Source organism: Myodes glareolus, chromosome 8 (assembly GCF_982192425.1).
Source record: "Myodes glareolus chromosome 8, mMyoGla1.1, whole genome shotgun sequence".
Lineage (NCBI taxonomy): Eukaryota > Metazoa > Chordata > Mammalia > Rodentia > Cricetidae > Myodes > Myodes glareolus.
The window spans coordinates 40,239,288-40,266,532 of NC_142033.1; the positions used below are offsets into that span (position 1 = coordinate 40,239,288).

Consider the following 27,245-nt stretch of genomic DNA (forward strand, 5'->3'; position numbering starts at 1 on the left):
GAAGGGGAGCAGACAAACAGAATGTCAAGCATGGGAACTTAGAAGCTGGGGGCAGGAGTGAAAGGACAGGAACATCCTTTTCCTTCTCAAAAGTACGGGATGACCAGAGCTGCAGGGACCATCACAGGATGGGACCTGGTGCCCTGTGCATGCTGGGCAAGTGCTCTATCCCTGAGTTTTATCTCTAGCCCTCTGTGCTACCCTTTTAATACTGGAATGAGGCAGATTCTTTTCTTCCATCTGTGATAGTCTCTAGCTTGTCTAGGAAGGAGAGCCAGGGCTGGCTAAAAGACTGCTGAGGATGGTTAGGAGGTTGCAGTTTGGCAGTAATGATGCCCAATTTCTACACTATTCAAGTCACCATAATGAATCTGAGTTTTCTGATTGGCTCTCTTAGCCCTCTCAGAATATTTTTTACGGTGCCAGTACATATCAGTAATGAACTTGGCATGATCCAAACGCTAGGATCATCTTAAGAGATAGCTGGAACATGGTTCAGATGTGAAACCCCCAATGGCCTGGGAGTGCATTTAAGCTGATTCTGAACAGAAAGTTTCAGCCTTCAGCCTCACCTTTGGACCATAGCATCAGTCTTGGCTGGCTTCTCTAAGCATGAATAAGAGAGAGCACATACTCTCTGGGTAGCAACTATTGACCTTTCTGATATTCTCAATTGTTCTACTAAATTAAATGCAGGTTGACAAATGTAATTTAAACTAAAGCTCCACCAACCATCTACTTAAACAGCCTGTCACACTGTAAGTCTTTTGTGTGTGTACCAAGCAAAGTGATGCACACCCATCTGTAATCCTCGCATTTGGGAGATAGAGACAGGAGGACAGGAGTTCAAGGCCAGCCTCCCTCAGCTTGCAAGTTCCAGGTCCAGCCCGGGCTACACAGAATCCTATGTCCAAAGGAAAGCAAAACAAACATCAGCTGTTCACCAAGGCCAATTGTTTTGCTTATATATTGGCTTTTAATTCAATGAAGTGCAAGAGAGAGAATCACATTCTTAGTTCCACAGACTTCAACTCTCTAAAATGATGGGCAGAAAATAATAAGATGTGAATTACAATTTTGATATTAGGAAAACCCACAAGATGACACATTTTGCAGGGTGAAATTTTGTATGTAGCTACCTTGACTGTTATCACCTGTCGTGGTACAAAACTCACTCGTCAAATCCCATGTGACTACAATTTTCCTTCCTCAGTTCCCTCCAACATGTATGAGCTGAGCGCCTCTGATCTAAAACACCTTAGATCGGCAGTGTTTAGTCCAGACTTTAAAATTTTGGAATCTTCTGCACATACACAATGAGATGTCTTAAGAATGGGGCTCAAGTCTAAACATGAATTTCATTTGTGTTTCACATACATGCTCTAGACATGGCTTAAAGGTGACGTGCATACAGTGTTTTTAGTGCACCTGCATTCTGACTGTGACCTGTCATGTGAGGTCAGGTGTGGGGCTTTCCACTTGTGGTATGTCAGTCTTTAAACAATTTTGGATTTGAGGCCATTTAAACTAAGATGATGGGAGAAAGATGAGACTAGAAAGTTCACTTGAGAATGATTTCTGTCCCCATGGAAGTGTGTTATATGTCAGAGAAGGGGTGTATATGGTGTGTGTATGTGTGTGTGTAAGCACATGTGCACATGTGTGAGTGTGCAGGCACACATGCCTGCATGTATGTGTGCATATGTGATGTGCGTGTCTATGTGTGCGTGTGTGACTGCATTGGCTCATGTGCCATGACACACATGTGGAGGTCAGTGGACAACCTCAGATGCTGAGCCTCACCTTCTCCCTTGGCTGAGACCCTCTCTACTGCTCTATGTGAGGTTAGCTGCCTTGCAAGCTTTTGACATTTTTCTTATCTCCATCTCCTGTTACCTGGGAGACAGGACTGCACTGGGATCACAGACACTTGGGCTACTGCACCTGAGATTCTGTGTGGGTGCCGGGAATCTGAACTCCAGTTATTAAACTTGCACAATAGACACTTTGCCTCCTGAGCCATCTATCTAGGCCCTGCTTTGATTCTGATGAGAAATATCCACCATTAATTTGTTCTAGCAATCTTGCCTGCGTGAGACAAAAGAACAAGCTTTGTTTTTCTCTTTCTGTCTAAAACACTGCTAATCCAAGGGACTAACAGGAAGGTCACAGCGGTTTTCTGCCTTTGAATGGAGTGGAGCGTTCTGGAGTGTTGGTTGTTCTCTGAAGGGCAGTTGAACATGTCTAGGTGGTTAGTGATGCAAACTTACAACACCAGGGGCTGAAGAGAGGGATGGGGACTGTGTACAGATCATCCACGTTTAGTTATGATCTTCTCATTTACACGCATATGGAATGCACACCTTTTATATTCTGGATTTTTCTTGTCTGACGGTCCCTTTGAGAGCCACTTGCTGCCACTTGTCTCGCCTACACCTTTTTTCCGGTAAGGTCCATACAGGAGCTGACTAAGCGGCACTATCGGCTTGCTTTGGTTCATCCTTGACCTCCTTGCGGCAAAGTCGTCTTTCTCAAGGTCAGGCAATCGACTGGCAGCTTCGTCTTCTGACTCTGAGTCTTTGCCATGCTGAGTCAGGAAAGGGTTTTCCTTCCGAAGGACGATATCCCGAGCAGCTTCTTTCTCGTCACTCAATGGCTTTTGACTGACAGAGTAAAACCAAATGGAACTCCACATGTGACCAGATCAAAACACTGCTAACTTCCCATCTCCAGGCAACTGCACTGCTATGGAACAGTCCTCTCAATGCTGTTAGTTCAATGGGCATCCCCTTATTATTTTAGTACCAAGTTGTAGCGCAGTTAGGAGAGGCTTGCAATCTTGAATTCGGCCAGATACACACACTAAAGAGTCATGTCATTTGCAGGGTCCCATGAGCATCCAGAAAAGCAAAATCCTAAATGGCTCAGAAAGTGACAACCCAAATTCTTTTTTTGTAAAATTGGGGGAAAGGTAGGGCGTTCTGTACTGACACTTTTCTTTATCAGCGGCATTGGCAGTGCTCACAGTAGGCACTCAGTTTGGTTTGGGCTGACGGAACACAAGAATGAGCCTAAGAAATGGTCTGGAAGAAAACTCATGAATGAAGCCACGTGTTAGAACACAGGACATATGCCCACTACAAAGCCTGAGAGGTCTTTCTGCAACCAACTGAGCTGAACGGAGACATGTGGGATAGATTAAAAGCACTCAGAAGATGACATACAAGCTGATCAAGCCCCACATTCTCCCATCAGCACCTGTTCCCTCCCCTTCATTCCCTTGGCGCTCCACCTCCCAGGTCTGCCTCCTTTCTGTTGGTGGACGTGCAGTACAGCCAGGGGATGGCGTTCTGTAAATTATTGCTACAGATGATTTCCATTTTCAAAGGAGTCTTGAAGCCCCCATAAAGCCAGAAGCTTTAAACTGCTAAAGGCAATCTGACAGTGACGTGGCAGGTAGCAAGCTTCAGGACGTCTAGGTTTTCGTTTTGTCCTGGGGGTGGTAGGCAAGACAGCAATTGCGCTTACGCTGCATTTGAAGAAAATCCCGTCCCTCCATGCATTTAAAAGACCAGTTACATTTAAGTCACAACATGTTGGAGCCTTTAGTCCCCCCCCCCCCCCGTTTATTGCATTCTCAGTTCATAAAGACAACAAGCAAATAAAAAAATGGTCAGACTTTTACAGAAGCATACCTACTTAGTATGGGCTTTTAGAAAGATGATTAAAAGTTCTTGAGCTGACAACATAGCAAAAGAGCAAATCAAAATAATTTGATTTGTAAAAAAATGTACCTATTTTGTATGGGTTTTATGAGAGGTGATTTAAAGTTCCCGGATGGAGGGCACAGCTTAGTGGCAGAGCAGTTGCTTAGCAAGCACACAAACTGAAGATCAATCAGTAGCACATCCTCCCCGCACCCCGCCAAATGTGTTTAAGGTCGGGCAAGATGGCTCAGTAGGTGACAGCTATCCGATTCCTGGAACCATGTGGCAGAAGAACAAATTGTTCTCTGACCCTCACATGTACACTATAGCACACTGACATGAACACATACAGACTAAATTCTTCATCATCAAAGGACAAACCCATGGCAAGAATAAAGACAGGAGAAATTAGCCTGGCTAAGGATAGAACCAGCAACCAGATACTTCACTCTGGTCGATCAGTTGGTCCACTGTTATTTTGTACTGAAAGAATGAAATGTATGCCCTGGCAATGCGGAAGCATGCATGGGCAGCCCATACACGGCGATTCTGTTGAACTTGTCCATACTGGGCTTCATGGTCTAAGTTGATGAGGACAACTGACCAGGTCCCTTCCTCAAGAGGGCACCAGATCTCATTACAGATGATTGCGAGCCACCATGTGGTTGCTGAGAATTGAACTCAGGACCTTTGGAAGAGTAGGCAGTGCTCTTCACTGCTGAGCCATCTGTTGCAAAGGAGGTCACTACCATGTAGTGACATGTAGAAGTACCATGTAGATCTTCTGAGATTTGAAAAATCAAAATCTGCTTGGTTGTAGTCACAACACTTTTTCACTATTAGCAATTATTTTCAATAAGATTTCAAAACAAATGTGTGTGTGTGTGTGTGTGTGTGTGTGTGTGATGTTTTACTTCTCCATAAATTTATTATTTAAGGTACTGAACTCTGCCCTTAGAGTTCTCAATTCTCAGTCTTCTGCCTAGTCCCTCCCTAAACTGTGCTTACTTTTCTCCTCTGAATCCTTGGTTGACAGGTCTGGCAAAGATCAACTTGGATTGGTCAACTATGGCTGTGAAGAATAGTTAGTGGAAAATGACAGACCCCTGAATCTCTTCAGAGTCATTATTCAAAAGCAAATTGATTATAATGATTCTGGTCAGATAATGAGCATACAGCACGTGTTAGAATTCCTCCCAAGTAGTAGTTCTAAAACTGCATGGCCTATGGTATATACTTAGCCTCATTTTATCAAGTAGAAAGACTAGGCCAAGAAATCTGCACAAGGTCAAAGAGCTAGTGCATAAATTCAAACACAAATCAAGGCATGCTGGGTCCAGAGGCCCTGCTCTGTGACAATGAATAGAGCACTGTGCTACTGATTGGACAAACAACAAGGCCAGGAGCAGCTTTGAAAGCAGAGCATCATACCAAAGAAGAAAGAAAAAAAAAAAACCATTATCATTACTATGAGAACAGGAAAAAGGGAAGTAATTTGGTTAGTAAATAAAGGGATTTTTGTGAGTTGTGCTCAGAACAGAGTTGTAAATTGCACTGCACAGAAACATTGGTGAGGACTGGTGATGGCAGAATGCTAACTAGTGCTACCTCACAATCCTGCTTAGCGTGGAATAGTTTACAAAGCCCTTTCAATAGAAAGCACCTCATAGTCTCGGACCCCTATGTGGGGCAGATCATAAGTATGAACCAAATCGAAGACTCAAATTCCTTCCCCTTTTTGACTGGGAGGCCTGGTCTCCATCTCTGAAAGCATTTGTTAAAATAAGAAGCATGCATGTATGCAAAAGGCCCCGCCAGTTTACAGTGCCAACCCGAGCTGTGCGAATCTGGTACCTGATGCATCTTGCAAGCCCAGCTGGGCTGTGAATTCTCCGAGTGTTTCTTTTTAGGCTAACTGCCCAGTGTGGCAGGACTTGTTTCAAGTGATCTCAATTTAGATATGTGCGCTTCTGAGAAGAGACTGAATAAAGTTTCTCTATCAATGGCCACTTTAAGACACTCCCGGCTATGGAATATCTTTACTCCAACTGGAAAACTGTTACCATGAGCAATTCTTGTTCATTGTATGAATTCTGTAAATTCAGAAATTTGTGGCTGTCTCAGAGAAACAAAAAATGATGTAAATTATTGGCTGGCACTACTGACCACAAAATAAAAATGCATTGAAGGCAGATATGGAGAAGAACAGCCACAAGCATCTATGTACCAAAAATATTTCAATGACTTCTATTCTGGATTATTTAGTCCTTAAAGGCAGCCTATTGTTAAACTCTGATATATTTTTAATTTTCAGTAACTACAAGTCTGAGAAGCTGATACATAAAATTATGATTTCCATTTTGCAGAGTACTAAGGTTTCTGGTTTAAGTTTTATGAACTTAGTCAAGTAACTTTAAATGGATCTGCCTAAGCAGCAGAGGCAGGCTGCTCAGACTTACATTTACTGATCGACTTGGCAATGGCTGGGTGGACAACTGCTCATGAGAAGGAATACGATCCACATGTAATTTGAAATGCAGAACTCTACTGGGGACCAAGGGCACAGGTCTGCAGTCACAGCTACTTGGGAGGCTGAGTCAGGAAGATCACAAGTTCAAGACCTGATTCAACTACAGAGAAATGCAGAACCCAGCTTTGACCTAGCAATCCTGCCAGCCTCATAAAAAAAAATGAATGCTATCATTATAAGAAAGATTAAGGACCTGGACCCAATGCTGCATAGGATAGGGCAGAGAAAACGCTTGTCTCATAATGTCTAAAATTTATACATTTCAAAGCCCTTGATTTGATTACAAGATGATGATTAAAACTCAGAAAGTGAGGAAGGGGGAAGGGGGAGACAGCTCTGTAGGTAAGCCCTTGCTGTACAAGGAAGAGGACATGACTTTAATCTGGCAGCACCCACTTAGAGGGGAGTAGCCGTAACCTCAGTGCTGGGGGGAGAGGCAAAGACAATGGCATCACTGGGACTTTCTGGCCACCAGCCTAGCTCCAGATTCAATCAGAGATCCTGCTCCAAGTGAATAAGGTGGAGGCTAATAGAGCAACATACATGATGTCCTCCTCTGACCTCTGCATGCTCAAGAGCATGAACACGTACATGTAACACACACACACACACGAGACACACACAGAGAGAGAGAGACACAAAGAGAGAGAGAAGAGAGAATATAAATAAATTAAGAAAAAGCTGGCATTCTTTTTTACTCCTTTTCCCTGGCAGTGAACAGCCAGCTTGGCTTGGCAGTGAGTGTGTTCTATTGAAAGAAACTGGGCTCTCCAGAAAGGCCTGTTCGTTCTCTTGGGAACGTCACGGGCAACAGCAGAAACCTCCCTGTTACCCTGTCTCCAGGCACGGCAGACACATCCAGAGTCACAGAGGTCATGCCTGTGTCTGTCTGGTCCCTAGACTGGGGGCTCTGTAGAAATCAGGAGGGAGCCGGCATCTGGTCCAGAGGGACATGGAAGAGTATGTGTCTGGCGCTGGGCTACATCTGCTCTTCCTCTGAAGATTTCTGAAATGTCTATTGTCCCAGGGAGGGTTGTCTCCCTCTGTCATTAATTACCATGTGGTTGAGAAGATTCACAGACCAGGAGAAAAGACTGAGTGAAGAAACACGTGCAAATAATTAGAAGAGAAGTACAGTCACGTGAAACCTATAATTCAGTTAAAAACTTTACTTCTCCAACGGGAAACACCAAGTAAGAGAACTCAAATCTCTATGGCATTTTAATTTAGGGAGAAGCGAATCTTGGTTATTTTACCCTCTTCAAAACAGAAATTTGGCTTCTTTGACAAGACTCTTAGAGGGAGGGGTAACTAAGTTAACATGGTCATAAAATAAAATAGAAGAAAAAGCAGTTTATATACTTTTTTTTAAAAAAAAATTTTCGACGGGAACTCTAATAAATATTAGCTGCCACACATTTATTGCAAAGTCCTATGTTCTGTCCCTTGAAGGTATGATACCTCCTGATTTATTTTTCACAAGCAGTATGGGTCCCATTGACTTCTAACCTCGTGTGAACAAGGAACAACATGCAGCTCTGCTTCGTGTGTATACTGGCTTCAAAGTAACACAAAGACATGTATGAGGATCCCTGGGAAGGAAGCAGAAGTGGCCTGGCTATGAAGCTGTCTCCCCCCACCACTGTGTATGTCCCTTTCTTGCATAGCACATGCCCAGCAAACAGTTCTTCCCAGCTGAGCAACAGTCCTCAAGAATTATCTTTAGCTTCTTTGCTGGGTCCAAAAATGTGATGGCGAGAATCCATCTGGATGTCAAAACAAGAGACTTGAGGTCAAATGCTCTGAGACACTGGCATGGTTCAATGATTTATAGTCTCACTTTCCACACGCAGAGACTCCTTCCCCCCCACCCCCCGCATGATTTGCATTTCATTCCAGTTAAGCAACTTTTTGCCACATTAAAAGCGGGACCCCCAAGCGTGGATAAACTTAGAATGACTTTCAACTCTATTGTGACTTATATTAAGTTAAGTGACAAAAAACGCAGACATGCTGGGCTGGTGGCATGGTGAATGTGGCTTTAGGAGTGAGCTAGCGGCAAAAACCTGTCTGCCAAATGAACTCCTGGAGACTAGAGCAGACACACAGCGCTTCTACTGGGGACGTTCTCTCGGAGTATTCATAGCTGCCTCAACGTGACGTTAAACGCTGCATGAGAAAGTCTGGGATGTGACGGCATTGACAAGCCTGCAAAACTCTGCTTCCCAGTTAACTTGGATGACACAGATAAGAATGGACTCGGATAACAGCAAACATGCATGGAGGCAAAAGCGACCACCTAAATACAGCATCTCCCACCAGAACCACATTCTAGATCATGACTCCATGTTTGTATATTGAATGAGAATTGTTAGCAAAGAACTCAATGTTTCACTGTGAAATACGCTTCCCACTGAGTGGCGCCAGTCACTTCCGGAACTCCCAACCTGTACATAACTTTGTGCTCCGCCATCTTATTCCTGTGTAAGCCCAATAAACCCCCTGCGTTCCCTTGCTCAGCCTCTACTGCTCTTTCAAAGACTCCAGAGACAATCATTTTCTTGATGGACTTTTAGCTAAAAGACGTCACAGATATGATAAAGAGAATAAGATAAGCGCATCAAAGTTGTAGAGATTTGATTCTGCATGTTAGTCCTCTCATCTGTGTAACCTAGTAACTGTGGTCTAAGTTTAAAGACAGGAGTCAGGCAAGTCTGAAATATGGTGTATGGTGAGGGGATGCTATTCATTACTTGTCTTCAGCTTCCAGCTTGGTCTCTGGGATATGCAGATGCTTGAAGGATATAGGAAGAGTATATTTCCAACACAGCCAAAGCATCTTTGGATATCCAGAAGATACAGTGTGACATTATTTTTCATTATTTCAGAGACCTGCTTATAATACAAGCAGACTTTACATCAGAATTTCTAGAAACACATACTACATGTTTAGGGTAGGCAGATTAACTGTGGGGTCTCACAAACAGGGAAAGAATATATTCTATATTTTCTACCCTACAATTAGATCTATCGAAGTTAACACTGGATACTTCAAGAATGAGACTGTGGGAATAAACACATAAGGAACATATGGAGAAAGATGCCCATGGGAGGCAGACGCGGTGCTACAGTCAAAGTCCCTGAATCCGGCTGCCGGGTCAGCTACGGTCAGGTCTGCAGGTCACTTACTGTCCTTCCTATGTTCTGAATGTGGGCTGTCACCGGAATCTCCATCGGCTCATGTGTGGTTTTGGCCTCTAGATGGTGACACTGTTTTGGGAGATGGGACAGGGATCTGACTGGCAGAGGTGGGTCCCTGGAAGCAAGCCTTGGCGGGAGGGCTGCAGCCTGGCCTTATTGATCCCCTTCTCTACTGCCTGCCACAATAAAGCCAGCTGCTTCATGCTCCTGACAATATGACCGAGCTGTTCCCACCTCCACACTTTCCCTGACACGATGGGATTAAAATCACGAGGTCACGGGCGAAAATAAATCATTCTTCCCTTAAGTGGCTAAGGTAAAGCGCAAAGAGAAGTAATATAATCACCCATCCTTTGTTTCTCCTTCTGAAAAAGAAGCGAGAGCATTTGTGACCTTTTAAAACGTAAAGGAACAGCAAGAATGAAAGGAATTTCAGGTGTCTGAATTGCTCCAAGGGTCAATTTGTTACATAAGCATTGACTGCAAGATCATTTCTGAGGATCACGGTGGTTCTGATAAAAATAAATAAATAAACAAGCTTTTTAACCCCCCTTCAATAAAGCTGTAGACCTGTAGAATTCTGTGGCTTTGATTATTGAAACACTTCCTCCCCCATCCCACACTACCTAGCCAGTAGCACTGCAGGCCTTTAGCTGCGGCGTAGAGAAGCCATCGCTCCATTCCTAGCTTCTCAATCACCATGCTTTAGAAAACGCACTGGCAAATCCAGTGCTCACTTCTCCTTAAGAGAACAGGGGCATTTTTCTAAGTCAGTTATTCTCTAGGAATAGATTGTCCCCTATTTCAAGACACTGAACATATTCTAATGATGGGTCGGTCACATGACGTAATGAGCCATTTAGGAGTAGTATGAGAGTTAACAAGACACAAGCAAGAGAACAATAAAATGTTATTGCTAGGTAAATCCTGCAGCCCACAACAGCTGACCACGGGGATGGGGTCTCATGAAGCACAGAGAGTTCACACTCTATCTCCATTTTAACTAGCCAAGGACTCAGCAGAGACATGCCTCGAGGCAGAATAGTCTATTTGCCTAGAGCAAGTTAGAGCGATGTGGTGAACTTGCAGCAACTGGGGAAACCGGATGAGAAGTAAACTCGCTAGACTGATTCCAAACCTGCGGGCATGCAGAAGGCCAGCCAGGCCAGCCCTCAGCTGGCAGAGCTAACCTGGCAAAGCGCTGTGCTGCAGGCATGACCTTGATCCCAGCTTCCGCCAGCCTCCTGCGCTTTCGGCTTTCCACAGCATCTCTGTCTTCAGGCATGGCAGTCGGCACCACAGCAACATCCTTGGGGGACTGCTCCTCACCATTGCCCAGAGGAGGTGCTAACCCACCAGGAGGCCACCCATCATGGCCCATTTGGCTGCTGGGGTCATCTTCACCGGGAGACCCTGCTTCACTTCCCTCCTCCTCTATTGTTCCTGGATAACTAGTGGGTTGGACAACATGGTTTACTAAGCTAACAGACAGGCCAGGAACACACTGGACATCGCTGTTTCCAAGACATTTCAACATCACTTTTAACTACAAAATAAACAGCCACAGCCCAGAATCGGATCCTGCTAATTCGAAGCCGACTTAGGGTAGCTGATTAAGACAATGCATTTCTCCTACATACTGATCAAGGACTCTTGCAAACTTGGTATGGAAAGCAAAATACAACTTCTGCTGGAAAGGTAAAATTCATTAGTTTTGATCAGTAAGCAGAAATTTTAACTAAACATTTCCTCGGTGGAAAAAGCATAGATAATAAAAGTGAGATATTAAAGTCCTTACAAGGTTACTAAAGACAGGGACTGTTTCCTACTGTTTTACTACTGGGTGCGCAAATCCTAAAAGATAGTACCCAGCACACAATATATAGGCAACACTCAACACGTACTTGCAGAATAAATACGTCCCTTAATACAGAGATCAAAGAATTGCTTCCTGCTCTTTAAAAACATGAAAAACATGTCTTCTATTTATTCTGACACTTATCTGCACTTGATCTTCAAGCCCCATCAGTGCTGTTCTTACCTTTGCTTGCTCTACATGAGTGCATTGAGAGTATTTTTGCATAGTCTTTGTACACCCACTGAAACAGGCTCAGAAGTCGGGCGGCCTCCACAGCAGGGCACATGCAACATATGTTTTCCACATTCTGTGCACAGGACTGGCCTCAGAGCATCAGCTCCTCAGCGAACTCCTTCTTGGCTACCTACTGCGTGCCAGGCACAGTGCTAGGGACTTTCATGAAATTGGCCTTTCCTGCAAAGCTCTCTGGGATGCGCTGGCCACTTTCTTTCCTTCAAGATGGCACCTCAAAGTCCTAAAACCGCATTCCTACCTGAAGGGCCTTTCCCCGCCCAGGGGGGAGGTGGCCGTGCTCCAGCTCTTCCTGTATTCCTCCCGCTCCGCCTTCTTCTTTCTCAGAGGCGCTGGGACGTAGGCCGTCTGGTTGCTTTTGTTCGGGAGGTACTGGTTAAAAGGGACTGCAGACTTCGGCTCGCCATGGGAAGTACGTCGTGCAGACATGTCATCTTTCTTCACATCCGGCAACTTCCGGTGTGGCAAGTCAGATTCAGAGTCGCTTCCTCTTCCTGGGAAAGAGAAGATGAATGCTGGGAAAGTGTGCTGGGCTATAGTGGTATCTCTATAGAATCCAGTAACTCTTGTGTGCTCTGGAATTTCATACCCTGAGTTAGAAACTTGGAAAATCTCTAAATTAACCTCCTCTGGAAAAAGGCCTCAATTTCAGTGAGGGAAAACCAAAAAAACTATAAGCATGTTTTTTTATTGTTATTGCTGCTGGTGGTGGGTTTATGTTATTTTTTTTTTTAAATAGAGGTAAGCCTAAGTGTACCAGGAATTACAGTAAGTGACACATTTGTGTGGGAATTGCTGCCAACGTTTGCGCTTTGGCCATTCTCAAGAGAAAATCTTACCAGTTCCCCAATGGGATTTTACTGATCTCTAGCAAGCATCTACTGTGCTAGACATTGTGACATGGATGAATTAGAAATTATTTGTCTTTACATATCTCTACCCTGCCTCAGAACACAGAGAAGGTGCAAGTTATCTAGTAGCAAAGACAGGTAAGAACGGCGGAACTTAGAAAAGCGACCGGTTGGACTTCACTGAGGGTTTACCTTCCAAGAGGCTTCATCTTCTTCTACAGAGTTTGCCCAGTTCCCTGGAACACTCTTCTTCCTACTGTCCCTACCAACCCATGATCATGTCTTCTCCTAGGACAGTTCCTTCTACCTTCGTTTTGAAAACCAGAGCTGTCCAGGACACAGCTTCTAAGGCATGCCACTGCAGCCAGTGGGCATCTCACACTCAGATGGATACATGATTTAGTTTGGTTAAAAGAGTGTTTTGTTTTGAAGGCAAAGGAATTCAGCTCTGCCAACATCAGCCTTGCTCCTTGATCACAGCCCCAATAATTGGAACACATTCTTTTTGTCCAAGTCTTATGTTGCTAGATTTCTAAGGTCTACTAGAATGAAGTTATCATTAAGAAAAACACAACCATATGAGTAACTGTTATTTTAATGCTGGTTGAAAACTTTCAATCAACGAATGAGAGCATGACATCATTCTAACTCTGCTGATAGCAAAGACATTTATGCTTAAGAAGAGAGTCAAGAGCTGGGACAGGGCAGAGGGGGGTGGTGTGCACGGTTTTGGGTCAGATCCACTCCATTTCCAATTTTGCTATTCATTAGTCTTGTTAACCTGATGGTTTCTAAATTGTAAAGTGAGGGTAATAACGCCATCTGCTTTATGGGACAACTGAAAGGGTTGAATCCACCTATAACCATTGTTCTGGTCTCTGGCACCGAGTGTTTAATACATGCTGCCTGCTCTTTATGTCGTAACATGGATGTGGGCCCATCAGACGTGAGCCATGGCTTCCTAACACACTGGACTGTCCTTTCTGTGATTCTGGAATGAAAGGACTTACCCCAAAGATTAGATAATATAATGATGTTTAAGAGACCATAAGAGTTAAAAGCACTGGCTGTGAACAAGTTGTTCATTGAATGTGAAATATTCAGACTATGAATTATTCATGGCACTTGTTTACAGTCTCTCTTCTGAAATTTTGGCCATTTCCTGACTTGTTAGTATTTGATTCATTATTTAGCCCCTTACCCACCACAAGTCCTAACAAGTGTATCTGTCAGTGCCAAAATAAAAAGTTGCCTGTAAACAAATACGCACACCACCTTGCCTTGCCAAGCACACGGATTTGTTTCTGCACGTGATAGTAGCCTCTCTTTATAAAGCCAGAAACAGGCTCAGAGGAGCCAGACTGGTTTTCCCCTCCCCAGGGCTGATTAGTGCAGGCTCTGGGAAACTGGACACCCAAAGTTCTGTCCTGTGAGCACACTGTTCTGAGAGAAACATCTTCTTAAAGTGTCCTGGGTAGGAAATGCTACACTGTGCTGAATAAATGAATTGAAGTAAATGAGTTTTCCATCTACTACAACAGCTTAGTGATGATTACAGTTGTCTTAGATCCCTCAATCTACACTCTAGGGGCCATATTTCTGTATACTAGCTAAGTATCATCACAACATACTGGAAGTCTCAAAATATGCTAACATGTAAGCACATCCCTTTCCTCCTGGAATTACTCTTCAGGACTGTCTCAACAGACATTTTAAGGAACGTTAACCTGCCAGTGTCCCAGGGCTTGGCTATAAAGTGGGGGTAGCCTCAGTGATGTACAGCCAAGATGGCATTTCAGCTCCACCACATGCTAGCTCTGTGACACTGGGCGTTTCGACCCTTGTGCCCTACGTTCCCAGTGGCTGACACACGAAACTTGTGCTTGCCTGGGATGTTGTGAGGATTCAGTGAAGAGGCACAGACGACCTCAGCAAGGCTGGCGTGCTATGCCTGCATAATTGGAAGGCTAGACCGAAAAAAGATCCTGATCTCACTTCATCCTGTGGACATGGAAATTTACTAGGCTGGCTTCTCCTCAAATGTTCAAAGTTAGGAAAACATAACAGAGCACACGGTGCAATATTATTTTATCAAAGTCTCACCCTTCTTTCCCACGTGGCTACCAGCGAGTAGAGTCATTCACGTCCCTGACCCGTCTCCGCCCCAACCCCCTCTTCCTTCCACATATTTGCTGCCAGATACCCCCAAATTACAAATACTTTGTAATTTTTTCTAGCACTTCATTTTTGCTTACTTGTCATTTCTATTTTGTAACACATCTTTTTGAAAAAAAATATGGAGATACTGAGTTAATGCAGTGAGTCATATTTATGAAATACTACTAATTTTCAAAGCAATATATGACTAATTTTCAAAGCAATATGAGTACAAGGTTGCATCTCTTGCTCAATGAAGTTTTTTAAGGGACTTCACAGGTGATGTTGGTGGAGGCTGAAGGAGGGACTTGGTACCTGGTTGGCAAGACAAGTTGGCTGAGGCAAGCCTCGGGGCTTAGAGCCTTCCTACCAGAAAACCATATCCAACTCAGAATCATGGCGCTTCTGAATGTGACTTGTCTCCTTTGAATTGGTCAATAGGTACCCACCCATAATAACAAAGTTGAAGCCTTCCATATGGAGCCAACATAAAGGCAAAGAATTTTATGTTAAAATTGCCCCTGATTTCTGATTGTGGGACAAGAAAATGTTAAGACATACCAAAAAAAAAAAGTCTTTCACTTTCAAACGTGAAACTATTTTAGAGCTAGCAGTCTTCCTGATTAGCATCATTTTAAGGAACATACCAAAAAGGAAGATTAAGAAATGTGTTTTTTCTTTTGAGGCTTCACTAGATCTTGATTAGTTTACAGGAGGAGAAGCCTTGGGGTATCAGATGAATTGGTGAAAGCTGTGGAAGATGCACAGCGAGGGGGACCGGTAGGGCAGTATTCACCTGATTGTCGTTCACTGTTCATCTGCTGGAGAAAGCATTCATCCATAGGCTCTAGTTTATCAGTCTTAATTGCTGCAACTAAACTGTGCTTTGGGATATTTTAGTATAGTATTACTAATCACCATCTCAAATGCTTTCAAGATGCGGTTTAAACTCTGAACCCCCAAAGCTGGTGACAGACTAAAGCATCCACGGTACCAGTTACAGAACAAAAAAAAAAAAAGGTGAAAAAGAAGTCATATTTTTTTAGAAGTTAAAACAAACAACATGGGTGAAATAGTTTGGTTGAGATGGTTTTTGTAAAAGCAGACCCATGCTTGGGCTGTATGAAAGCATAATTAGATCACAGACTTGGTATTTTAACTTCTAGTGCTGTGGGTGGTACTTAAGATGTCAAATAAAATTTCAGAAATATTTCTCAAGCAGCTCACAATGCACCATGGAATTCTTTGGGAGTCACACACTATGTGGCCCTGAGGCTAAGCTGTCTGCTGAAAAGTGTACATTCTGAGCAAACACATTTGTTCAGCAACTTTAGAATAAAACCTCTATGGGGTAAGAGAAAGTAGCCTGGGCAAATTAAGAGGACCCTCTTGGACCCACACTTCTTGAGGTCAACACAGTTAAAACCACTAGACCAACAGTGATTTTCATCATTTAGAAATATTGGGACAAAGGCTTAAACTTCTGAAGACATATCTGTAAAATAAGGATCGGGGTGTCTCCCAGCTCTGTGCAAGGAAAACTAAGATGTAGCCAGACACCAACATCTATGTTGAAGATTAAATAAGACACTGCCTACTAAGTGTCTGGTCTAACTTAGAACCTGGACCTGTGAAACACTAAGTATCACAAGGACCTGCATGGCCGAGGGGCTTGGAATACAGCTCAGTGACACAGCACTCATCGAGAATTCACAAGGCCTGGTGTCAATCTCAAACAAAAAATCTACAATAAGAATTTGATGTCAGAAAGTAACAAGAAAAAAAAAAGCCACAAAAGAGAATCTTGACCTCAGACAGTAGAAGACTATTCCAAAATATAACTATCAACCAAGCAACATATGCAAAAATAGAAACAAAAAATCCCCCACCAGCCTTGCTGGTTTTCTGCAAGCTTACACACGCAGAACCAAGGCAGCTGCCCTCCTTAAAAGCCCAGAGGCGGAAGAGAACTAAAGCAAGCAGCCCTTCGTAGCAGCCACTGAATTCCTAGCAGGCTACAGGACCACACGTTTTTCTTTTTTCTTTTTCTTTTTCAGTAGCGAAAATAATGATCATTCCATACAAATAAGATCAAATCCACAGGATTTAAATAAAATTCAGCCTTGGGGCCAAATGGCAGTTTGGCATTGCCCTGTTCACGCATGGCCATTTGCACTGAACTAGCCCACCAGTCAGACATGCTAAGCATGAAACTGACTGACAAAACGAACACTAATTAAGAGGGGCAGCACCCCAGGTCCCTGCGCTGTAAGAATATAAAGTGTCCTTCTAGCATGCTGGGGAGTTGTTCCATTTTCACTTACGCATTTCCCTTCCTTGTACCCACAGTGTATAAACTTGAGCACACTTTATGAGCTAATGGTCTGCACAGCATCTTGATTCAGGCACCAATGATGTAACAAATTTTTCCAACAGAAGATACACTCACTGAGACGGTGTTCAAATGAACTGCTGGCAAAGCCAATCAAAATTCTGAAAGTCATGAAAAATAACAGCCAAAGACCTTGCCCACCCCTTCCTGGTTTTATAGAATTACCAGGCTCCAGCCAGTGGATATGGAGACCGTCTTCCCAGCACTCCACTCTCTAACCCTGACCCCAAAACTCCTGTTGCTGATTAATTCCAGGATGTGTGGTGGATGAAGAGCCAACTTACCATCACTGCTTCCCCTGAGAACTACATCTGGTGAAGGTGTCTGCCGGGAGCGGGAGCCGAAAGAATCCAGGCTGTCGAAGGAGTCATCTCGGCCGTGGCGAGGAGGAGAGAGGGAGTCGCTGCGTTCGGAGTCCCAACAGTCGATGTAGCCGCTGTCTCGGATACTGCGCTTAGGGCTCTCAATATCATCGGTCTCCTTTCCCAAAATAAAGCAGAGGAATTTCAGATATGACTGCAACATACATAGAGTATCCGGCTTCCAGTGGTCCACGAAGATACTCGCAATCTGGTGTGGAAAAGTCATAGCAGCTAGCTAACGAGACTAATGAGCATCAACAGGTGATGAGCCAGTTCCTCCACCTTTCTCTCCTGCATCCTTTCAACTCGAATATAATGCACAACCCCCTCCCCCAATACCCAAGTAACACACATTTTTAAAAAAGCAATTAAATATAGAGAATCACAAAGTTTGGATTCAGAAGAATGCAATGATCATTGACAATAAGGACAAAACCTTTGACCTGTCTTTCGGAATCCATAACCGCATGTCTGTGGGATGAGCCCCTAGTTCAGCACCACCGCCCAGGGTTACGTTATCTGGCAAAGGCAGGCAGAATCAGGGCTGTAAAAGTCTGCAGCAGTATGCTTCCATCTCCGGCTACCTTGGAGGGAAATTCCTGCTCTGAGAGCGAGTTGTCTTTCTTGAGGCAGAAGTTTAAAAAAAAAAAAGCAATGAAAAATATGCAAAATGCTTTTCCTGATGCCTCAGAAGAATCCAGGCATGCTCTCTCCCCGCCAGCTCTTGGCGTTGGGGGAGCTGCAGGCACTTGTGGCTGACCCACATGTTCGGAGTGGGGAGAACAATGGCTGTCTTTGACAGCCTGTGATTATAAATTCTCCCTAGCACAAGCGGCACATACTAAAACACTGGAACTCCAGCAGAAGAAAGGTCAGTCAAAACCATCCTCACCCTCGTATTATAAGAAAAGCCTTGTTCCCGCTGGTGCCTTCGCATTCATTACAATAGTCCGGGCCGGCAAAAACAAAAATAACTCCCGTCACTCAAAGATAAACCTCGGCTTAATATCCCGGAGACTGTCACTAGAAATCAAGACTGTGGATCACACTGGCAGAGGAGTGTGCTCTCACGGACAAAGACTGGAATGTTGCCCCACAGATTTCCCCGATATGCACATGGAGGTCCCCTCTGCATTCCCAATGGAAAGGAGAAAAAAAAAATCAGCATTCCCCATGTTCGCAGCTGGAGACGCTGGTCTATTCTATCTGAGGTGCCCCTGGGAGCCCATGCCTTTGCAGGAAGCATATTTGCTGTCTGCTTCTAACAATTGGGGAGGGGGGCTTCTGAACCATTCTCCACCGTGGGGAGATAGGCACTGGGGGTGGGGGGCTGGGATGGTTGCAATTCACAAGGCACACTCGGGTTTCCCATCAGGAGCAAGGAGTGGGCAAGAGGGCAGGGGCGGGGCTGAGAGGAAAACCCTGCAGCCCCTGAAGAGTAGGCTGTCCAACACCTGGGTGAGCCGAGCACTACAACACTCTAGGGCAGTGGCTCTCAGCCCTGCTAACGCTGCCACCCTTTAAAACCGTTCATGTTGTGGTGACCCCCCAACCACAAAATTATTTTGCTGCTGCTGACTTCATAGCTGTGATTTTGCTCCTGTCATGCATTGTAATGTCAACACCTGACATTGATAGGTGACCCCCATGAAAGAGTCGTTCAGCCCCCTTAAGTGCTCGAGACCCATAGGTTGAGAACCAGTGCTCTAGGGGAAGGCAGAAATGCCAGTTATGGAAATTAAGGTTAATTACTTGCAGGTCAAAAGTTAACATGAATTTGGAACAAAACCCAGGCCTGAGAAGTTGAAAAAAAGAACTCATGACTCACTGAAAAAAATACAGATCTGAACTAGACAGAGGTTCAAATTTAGCTTCCTTGGGAATACAAGTTATTATTGTAAATTACTCATCAACCAAATGACTAAAATGTGAAGTTTACTTTTATTTTATTGAACACTTACTATATGTCCGGGTCATGCTTTTTATCTATCATGTTATTTACCCCCTTAACCAGTCAATATGGTAGTTAATAGCATCCTTATTTTATAGAAGAGAAAAACGGGAATCAGGGAGTTACTTTAACTTAACCCACACAGTTAAGAAGTAAAGACTTAAAAATCAAACCTAAAACTATTCGTCTCTGGGGGTTGGCAAGGTGGCTCAAGATTGGATGCTGCCTGCACCCTTGCATGGTGAATGTTGCCACTCGGGGTTATGTCTTCTGGATAATGATGCTTATGACTAAACGGCTGGGTCTAAATCTTACTAGCTGTGTGACATGAGGCAACTCATGTCGCCTCACGGGCCTTCATCTATAAAATAGGACTTAGCAATGACACCCATCCAGCAGGGCTTCTGGGACAATTAAACATGTGATATATGGAAAATATTCTGAACAGGGGATGGGGCAGAATAGCAACTCTTAAAAAGCATCAGCAACGTTTTTAACTACTATTTCTTCAATGAGGCATATACATTTTAATACAGAAATTATACAATATTTATACACTGGTGTCAAAGGCAACACTTTCCACGTTGATCTGATCTTTTTCTACTTAGGTCTCCATGATTGGAAAAAACAGACTCAGGGGGTGGGGCCACTAGCTGCAGCTAGCAGTAACGTGCTTACGGGCTGCTTAGGGCAATGTGACAAAATTCAGTTTTCCAGAAGATAATATCAGAAAGGCTTTCCACAAAGCCCGGGTCTTCCCTGCACCTCCAACTGCAGGAGAAGATTCAGGAAGAAAGAGGGTCAGTGCGCTTGTTCCTGGAGCCTCAGAGGCTTTCTCCCTGGTGCTCATAGGAAAGAAAAACAAAGCTTGCCATGTTCACGACTATGTAGTAAGCCAAGACGAGTCTCCGGTGGGGAAATAAATGGTGTGAACAGTCTGAGAAGTAGAAAACAGGTCACTGTGGCCATCCCTGGCCATCTTGGCCTCCCAGGAATGACACAGTAAAGCAAGAGGCTGACTTGTTAGCCAGAAATAAAAGATGTGGCCATCCACTGGACTTTCAGTTTTACTGGTTTCGAACAAGTCACCACCCCCCTTTTTTGTGGGAGGTTGCTATAAAGTGAGTCTTTTGGGAGAGGGTTGAAAATATAAACCAGCAAAGAGAGGTATGCTTACATCTTTAAGGGATCTAATTACACTGTCTGTACCTTTCACCTTGGAGCACAGCACCTTCTGTCTTCCACAGAGCACTTGAGAGAAGGCAGGGAAGACTGAACACAACCCACTGTGCCAACTGCTCACTGTTCTGGTGAAAGAGGGTTCAGAAAGGGAACGGGCGCCGCTAGCCTCCACAAACTCAGAACTTATTTCACGAATCCCCCTTTCTTCCTAGTCCCTCGGTGAGTGTTAATGAGAGCCAGCAAGGGTCTGCGGATGACTGACAGCATCTAAGACACTCCAGATGCCGTCTCTGGAGAGCTCAACATTTTTCTGCTCGCTGTGTGATTTACGGGGTAGCTGAGTGCTGCTCGAACATGTCTGAGGTTTAGCTTCTCCAACACGATTGCCCATGCCTCACTCCTCACAGTGGGGGAAGCGGTTCCTTCCACTGATACTGCCTTCTAGGAAGCATTCTATCCCCAGAGACACAGAATCATAAACATAAATCAACACACACCCTGTGTGTAGGACCCCCATGTTCTGATTGGAGAGACCACAGATAAACAGAAAAAAGGTAAGTAAGTAGATACAAAATTGGGGGATGAGTATGATGGTAGTGGCTCGTCTGTGCTCTTGTCTCTCTTGCAATTGTTTGCTAGTCACCACTCCTTTATCCCTTTCTTCTTTTGATGCCCCCACCTCTTGGGTCCGGAGGGGTGGGCCAGTCGGACCACTTCATGCCACCCGTGGTCACAGTGACTAGTATAGAACAGGACTATCATTCCTTGGAATTATCCCTCTGGGCCTAGAGGAGATACTCCCTTACCTTTCCTAGAAACGGCTTCCCTGAGATGCTATTAGCTGCATCCCTTTATGAGGGTTGCCTTGCTTACAGGAAGGTGAATAAGTTGCTGAAGAGATGGGAGATGATGAGTGAAGGCCATGGAGAAATAACCTGCATTGCTCACAGCACTGAGAACACCAAGCCCCTTACAACTCAGGACTCCTGCTAAGAATAAGTACCCTATAGTTACTTGTGTGATATTTTGTTTGTGTTCTGAGAAATTATATATATTATATATAATATATTATATATAATATATATTATGTATGTATGTATGTATTCCCTCAAGATAGGGTTTCTCTGTGAAACAGTCCTGCTATCCTGGAACTCACTCTGTAGACCAGGCTGGCCTGGAACTCACAGAGACCCACCTGCCTTTTACCTCCTGAGTGCTGGGATTAAAGGTATGCACCACCACCCAGCATATATTTATTTTTTTATAGATAATAAATAAAGAGCCTTTATAAAGCCTTTCTTTCCCAAGTCTCTCCCTGCAGATGGGTATGACTTTATGACCGAGTTCAAATCAATGAGATGTGAGTTGTGAGTTATTATTGCCACAGCCTAGAACAGAATGCCACAGGCTAGGTAATCGAAAAAGAGTTTGCATATCAAAGTTCTAAAGTCCCCTAAGTAGAATGTTAAGGTGCTGGCATGGAGAAAGACCTTCATAACACATCAGAAGCCATTCTCTACCTCGAGAATGCATGTGCTGTGGACAGTTTGTCATGATAACACAGCTGGGATAGCAAATCCATTCCCGCAACCACAGCATCAATTCATTTGTGAGACTGTACTCCCCACGGCCAAATAGCCTTGAAAATATAACTCCTGTAACCACCACTGCAGTTAAAGTCCAGCATGAGTTTTATGGGGGGCATTCAAACCACAGCAGGATATAGTGTGTAATTTTCTAAAGGCGTGCTCAAAGGCTAGCTCTCTTTTCTGTTCTTCCTTCTTCCTGACTTGAATGTGGACATGGCAGACAAAGTCTGAGCAGCGAGTTTGAGCCAGCAGGGAAGAAGCCATGGGCTTAGGATGATGGCACACGGGACAGAAGGGTCTGGGCGTTCTGGCATCGCCCAGGTGTAGAACTTCCACACTCACTCTGGACTGCTTGCTCACACCCGAATCCCACTAACATGAGAAGAAATGGAGTATTTCTTTCAGCCGTTATTTTGAGTTTTCACATTTTGCGGTTGAACCCAATCATAAGTGAGAACATGGAAGAATATTGATCATAGACAAGTATCTTTTAGGTCATCTGTTCTCAAGTACAGCTATGACACGGGGGTACCACAGGTGGCCACAGCTGGGGAGAGCCATGCTTTGCCCAGCAGTGCTAATCCCTGCATCCTGTCCAGGCCACTTCGGGGCAGCTGAGGGCACCGTCTCAGCAGGAAGAGAGCTAGCGAAGCAGACTAGGCTTCTCCCCTAGTCTACCAGCAGACGTGTGAGACCGAAACAGTTTTCAACAGATGACCACCTCGTACTGCCCAAGGACAACTGAATACAGAGGCAACCACTTGCACTTCCAACTCCCAACCAGCAATGACATTGGGAAGAGTTAAGGTGAAAGGAAAGATACCATGTGTGCTTACCGTATAGGTGTATTTGTTTAATATGTCATGATAAGTACGAAGGTTGATTTTTTTTCTTTTTTCGTTTTTTGTTTTTCAGCACTAGGGATCGAACCCAGGGTTTAATGTATGCCAAACCAGTCCTCTATACCGAGGACACAGCCAGCCCTGCTTTGTCCATTACAGATATGTGATCCAGACTGATTTTGGGCAAATGCAGAGACTATTATAAGGCAGTGGTTCTCAGCCTTCCTCATGCTGGGACCCTTTAATACAGTGCCTCATGCTGGGGAAACCCCCAACCAGAAAATTATTTCACTGTTACTTCAGAACTGTAATTTTGCTACTGCTATGAATCGTAATATAAATATCTGATATGCAAGCGATCTGATACATAACCCTGTGGAAGGGTCGTGAGTCAGAGATTGAGAACCACTACTTTAGGGAAAGAAGGCCAATTTATTAGGAAGTTGGAACAAATTCTTGCTTTCAGAATTAAAAGTCATGAAGTTCTGAATATCCTGAAAACTTTTTATTGCATTTCTCTCTCTCTCACCCCCATTTCTCTCTCCCCCCCCCCTCTCTGTGTGTGTGTGTGTGTGTGTATGTGGACATCTACATGTGAATGTTGAGGAAAACTTGTGGGAGTCAGTTCCCTCCCTCCACCATGTGGGTCTCAGGGATGGAACTCAGGTTATAAGGCTTGGAGGCAGGATCTTTACCCATGAGTCAACTTGCTGCCCCTTTGAATACCTTTCAGTGAGTCTCATTAGCGGATTTTTTTTTTTTTTTTGTATGGGAGAAAAGCAAGGGAGAGCTGGCCTCAATTATTTGTGCCCTGAGATGGCCCTGACCAAAATACAAGGGTGATAACTGCAGGTGAGCCTTCCTGCTTACACAGGCTGCTCGGTTGGGATTCTCCCGTCCAATAGTAGGAACCAATATTTTGTATGAATTAACTATATTGCTGAGCCTTTAAAATGCTCCATAAAATCATTCAACTGTTTCTTTGACAAATTCTTACCTTCTGCCAATCTTTTCCACGAACAAACAAACCAAACTTTTAATGATATATCATCAAATAGTTTGTCAAATAAACACATCAATCTCTAAAACCATTTTCTGAGTGTCCAGATCACTCAGCGACAATGGGCATCAAACACACAGTGAAGGAATACTTCTAGCTTCTCAGAGCCCGTCTAGGGTGGCAGCTGGGGCAAGGACATGGCTGGCATCACCTCGCCCACATCAAGGGCCTAACAGGCAAGCGCCATGACCTTTAGGCTCAGAGTGCAGGGCAAGCATTTGTTTTTGTATAATACTACATTGTTTAATTTGGGCATCGCTCTTTGGAATGCACAAGCCATGAGCTCCATGGTGTACCAGGCCATACACCAACAAATCAAACTCACTCTTTTGTGACTACAGTTGCAGCCGGCTGAGATTTTCCATTCACTAAAGAGTGTGACATATAAAACTTCAAGTGAGATGAGACTCAGGGGGCAAATACGCTCTGGGTAAGACACATGGCCCTTTTCTTGAGTACATACCTTGAGTCAGAACAGTTCTACCTGCAAAGCCATAATTATCTTTTTTTTTTACTAAAGTTTTTTTTAATTCTATGTGTATAAGTATTTTCTTTGCATATATGGCCACAGGGGTCAGAAGATGGCATCATATCTCTGGAACCGGAGTTACTTAAGGCTGTGGGCTACCATGTGGCTACTGGGAACTGAACCCAGGTTCTTTGGAAGAGTATCAAATTCTCTTCCCCACTGAGCATTCTGGTCCCAGAACTGTAATAATCTTAAAAACGTGTTGCTTTCCCACTCTGTCCAACCCTCGGGGGAAGAGGAAGAAAAGCCAAGTTACCTTTCGCATCTGAGCCAACAGTCCTTCGAACTCCTTCAGGTTCAGTGTGGTTCCACTGTAGGACGCACAGCTGTTGGCAGCTTTCCCCAGCCAATAAATGGTCACTAACACCTACGGAACAAACCAATGCATACAAGTGGCAGGATTTGTCCCGAAGAATGATATTTCCACCTGGGGATCAGTAACACTCCGGGAACGGCAAAGCAGGAAGGAACAGCTCAGCGACGCTGACTCGTGAAAACCAGCGCAGGCTGCTTCTATTCATTTGAGATCACAGTAACGGGAACCCAAAGCTGTCTCAGCTGACCCAGACACACGGTTCAGTCAAGTAAGTCTCCAGCGCTAGGCAAGAGGAGGTTGTGAGAAAGTGATCTCTGAGTGAGCGAGGAGGGAAAATAAATCCCCCAAACGACATCCTCATCAGGCAGCATTTTCCCACAAGCTCTTTGGAGTCTTTACCCAGACGAGCAATGCAGGAGACTGTCAGCTCCATTTGAGACGGGTGCTTTTGGAGCCCCTCCTTTTCACTCGTGTGCACAGAGAACCTACTGGAATGGATGGCAAAAATCCCGAAGGAGCGGTAAAGGTTACTGAGTGCTCCGCAGCACAGGATCCACACAGCACATCTAAGGGACGTCAGAAGGAAGCAAGGCCCAGAGAGTGGGGCCTGCAGGTCGCTCACAACAGAGCACAGCTGCATCCCCATTCATCTGAGATGGGAAGAGTTTAGCCTTGTCACAGTTGCTATCAATTAACCAAACTTGGACGCAGAAGAATGTTCATGAATATCCAGTGGTCTGAGGTTACTGTCCTACATTAGTTTTGTGCTGTCTCTCCAAAGAACTGTTCACAAAAGTACAAATGTTCTTTAATTTGAGTTGGCGGAGGAGAAAGAAAGAAAAGAAAAAAAAAAAAAACGGGTTGGCTAAAGATGTGCTCCTTAGCTGAATTTTAGGGATCAGAAGCCCATGCAAAAGCTTAGACTTTATGTTCACATTCTGTCTCCTTGCTTCATCTACGCTGGGAAGGACTTATTGCCCTACCTTCCGCACTGTGGGTCTGGATAATGGGACGCAGGCATACGGGTCCAGCTGGCCACGGCCCAAAGTAGAGCTGTGTGCAAGAGGACTATGATGCGGTGCAGTTTTCTACCTCTGCGGGAAACTCTTACATCATGAATCCTTCCAAACTTCCAGAAGGTCTTTTATTAACTGAGTTCTTACAAATCAATTCCCAGAGAACAGGCAATCCCGAATGTCAGGACATTAACTAGAACCATGACATATTAACGTGTGCTGACTGTGATCCCATCTGGGCCGCAAATGGAAACGGCTAATGTCAATGTTGAAACCGATCACCCCGTGTTTTAAGAAAACGAACCTGCACACAGAGTACAAGCTTTTATTTGTTTATTTCTTGCCTGAATTCTGATTAGAGGAAAACCTCCAAATCTACTATTTTTAGTTCTAGCACAGCTATTAACTATTCTATAGGAGATGCATTTACTTTCTCTTAAGAAAGAATCTTTCTAATAAGGCCTATCAGATGCACTGCATTTAGCTACTAAATGTCAACCTTGGACCAATTAAAGCCAAAGTATACAGACTTGGAGAGAGACATTAAAACACTCACGTTTTTCAGCTTCCGGCTATAATCAAGGTTCCTAGGTCAGGAAAGAAAAACAAAACATTATTAGAATGTTAGCAGTTTCTTCAGTGTGGTCTTTTCTTAAATACCTCTAAGACACACTTGTAAAAAACACATAAAACAAAATCAGAAGAATATTGCTGGCTTTTAAAGGCCTATGGCTGGAGGTTTCAGCTGTAGGAGAAAATTGCTGAGGGAAAACAACCAACCAACCAACCAACCAACCAACCAAACAAACAAAATATGAGGACCAAGTAGGACTGAAGTTTTGCAGGATGCCAGAAATACTTTTTAGCATATGAAATTGAGAATTCCGTTTAAAGTTGGAACTAATTTATATTTGAATTTACAAAGCTTGACTGTTGACGATTCTGTCTTGAAGGAGATTTGATTACATTTCTCAAGTCGTCTTCTACTTGAAAGTACATTTAATAAAGGTCTGAAAACTTAGTGAACTTGACCTGAAAATACACGCATAAGGAGCAGTACTATCCAATGGCTTTCCTCCCTGCCCCCATTACAAATTGGAATAAAAAAATTGGCCATAAACAGGAAAATATGCATGCTATTTTCAAATGTATGCACATGTGTTCAAAACATACACATCATGTTTATTCCCTAACTAAAACCCACCAAAGCTCTCTCTATTCATGAAGTATCAAAATGTTTCCAAAGGCACTGGAAAGCTCTATGAACACATTGACAAGTAAGTACTAGGAAAAGGAAGGCTGGATTTCTTTCTTCTGGTCCCTTTGGTGAGGTATGGGAGTAGAAATCCCACCGTGTAAACTAGCCAGGAACACCTCGAAGCGTTTAGATCGTGACTACTTGCTTCCAGCGGACTCTAACAAACATGCGTGATGAGAAGTGGGCAGGTTT

At 44.0% G+C, this 27,245-nt stretch overlaps 2 protein-coding genes across 19 annotated transcripts in view; both read right to left on the bottom strand.

Moving 5' to 3' along the window:
• Window positions 1-27,245, bottom strand: part of LOC125387582 (LIM and calponin homology domains-containing protein 1) — a 317,590-nt gene that overhangs the window by 65,044 nt on the left and 225,301 nt on the right. For 15 of the 18 annotated variants that reach the window (XM_085691819.2, XM_085691811.2, XM_085691810.2 and 12 more), the window contains 4 exons: window positions 26,352-26,382; window positions 24,720-24,830; window positions 17,233-17,428; window positions 11,790-12,042 (listed from right to left, as the gene is read on the bottom strand). In XM_085691819.2, coding sequence (XP_085547945.2) covers window positions 11,790-12,042; window positions 17,233-17,428; window positions 24,720-24,830; window positions 26,352-26,382 — 591 coding nt within the window. Of the gene's footprint in view, window positions 1-11,789; window positions 12,043-17,232; window positions 17,429-17,753; window positions 18,005-24,719; window positions 24,831-26,351; window positions 26,383-27,245 lie in introns of those variants that run through there. The other 3 variants (XM_085691821.2, XM_085691820.2, XM_087908989.1) reach the window with 3 other exon arrangements.
• On the bottom strand, window positions 1,610-11,117 carry LOC148121158 (uncharacterized). The gene is made up of 2 exons (XM_087908993.1): window positions 10,629-11,117; window positions 1,610-2,663 (listed from the first exon to the last, which is right to left on the bottom strand). Exons 1-2 carry the CDS (start codon window positions 10,973-10,975, stop codon window positions 2,312-2,314), a joined length of 699 nt encoding a protein of 232 aa, XP_087765119.1. The 5' UTR covers window positions 10,976-11,117; the 3' UTR covers window positions 1,610-2,311.

What these genes read in the sequence shown, in the direction of transcription:
- LOC148121158 (XM_087908993.1), bottom strand. Translation starts at nt 10,975, where the DNA reads ATGTTGAAATGTCTTGGAAACAGCGATGTCCAGTGTGTTCCTGGCCTG. An exon ending in GCAGCACAGCGCTTTGCCAG is followed by an intron (nt 2,664 to 10,628) that starts GTTAGCTCTGCC and finishes TTACTCTGTCAG; the next exon opens with TCAAAAGCCATTGAGTGACG.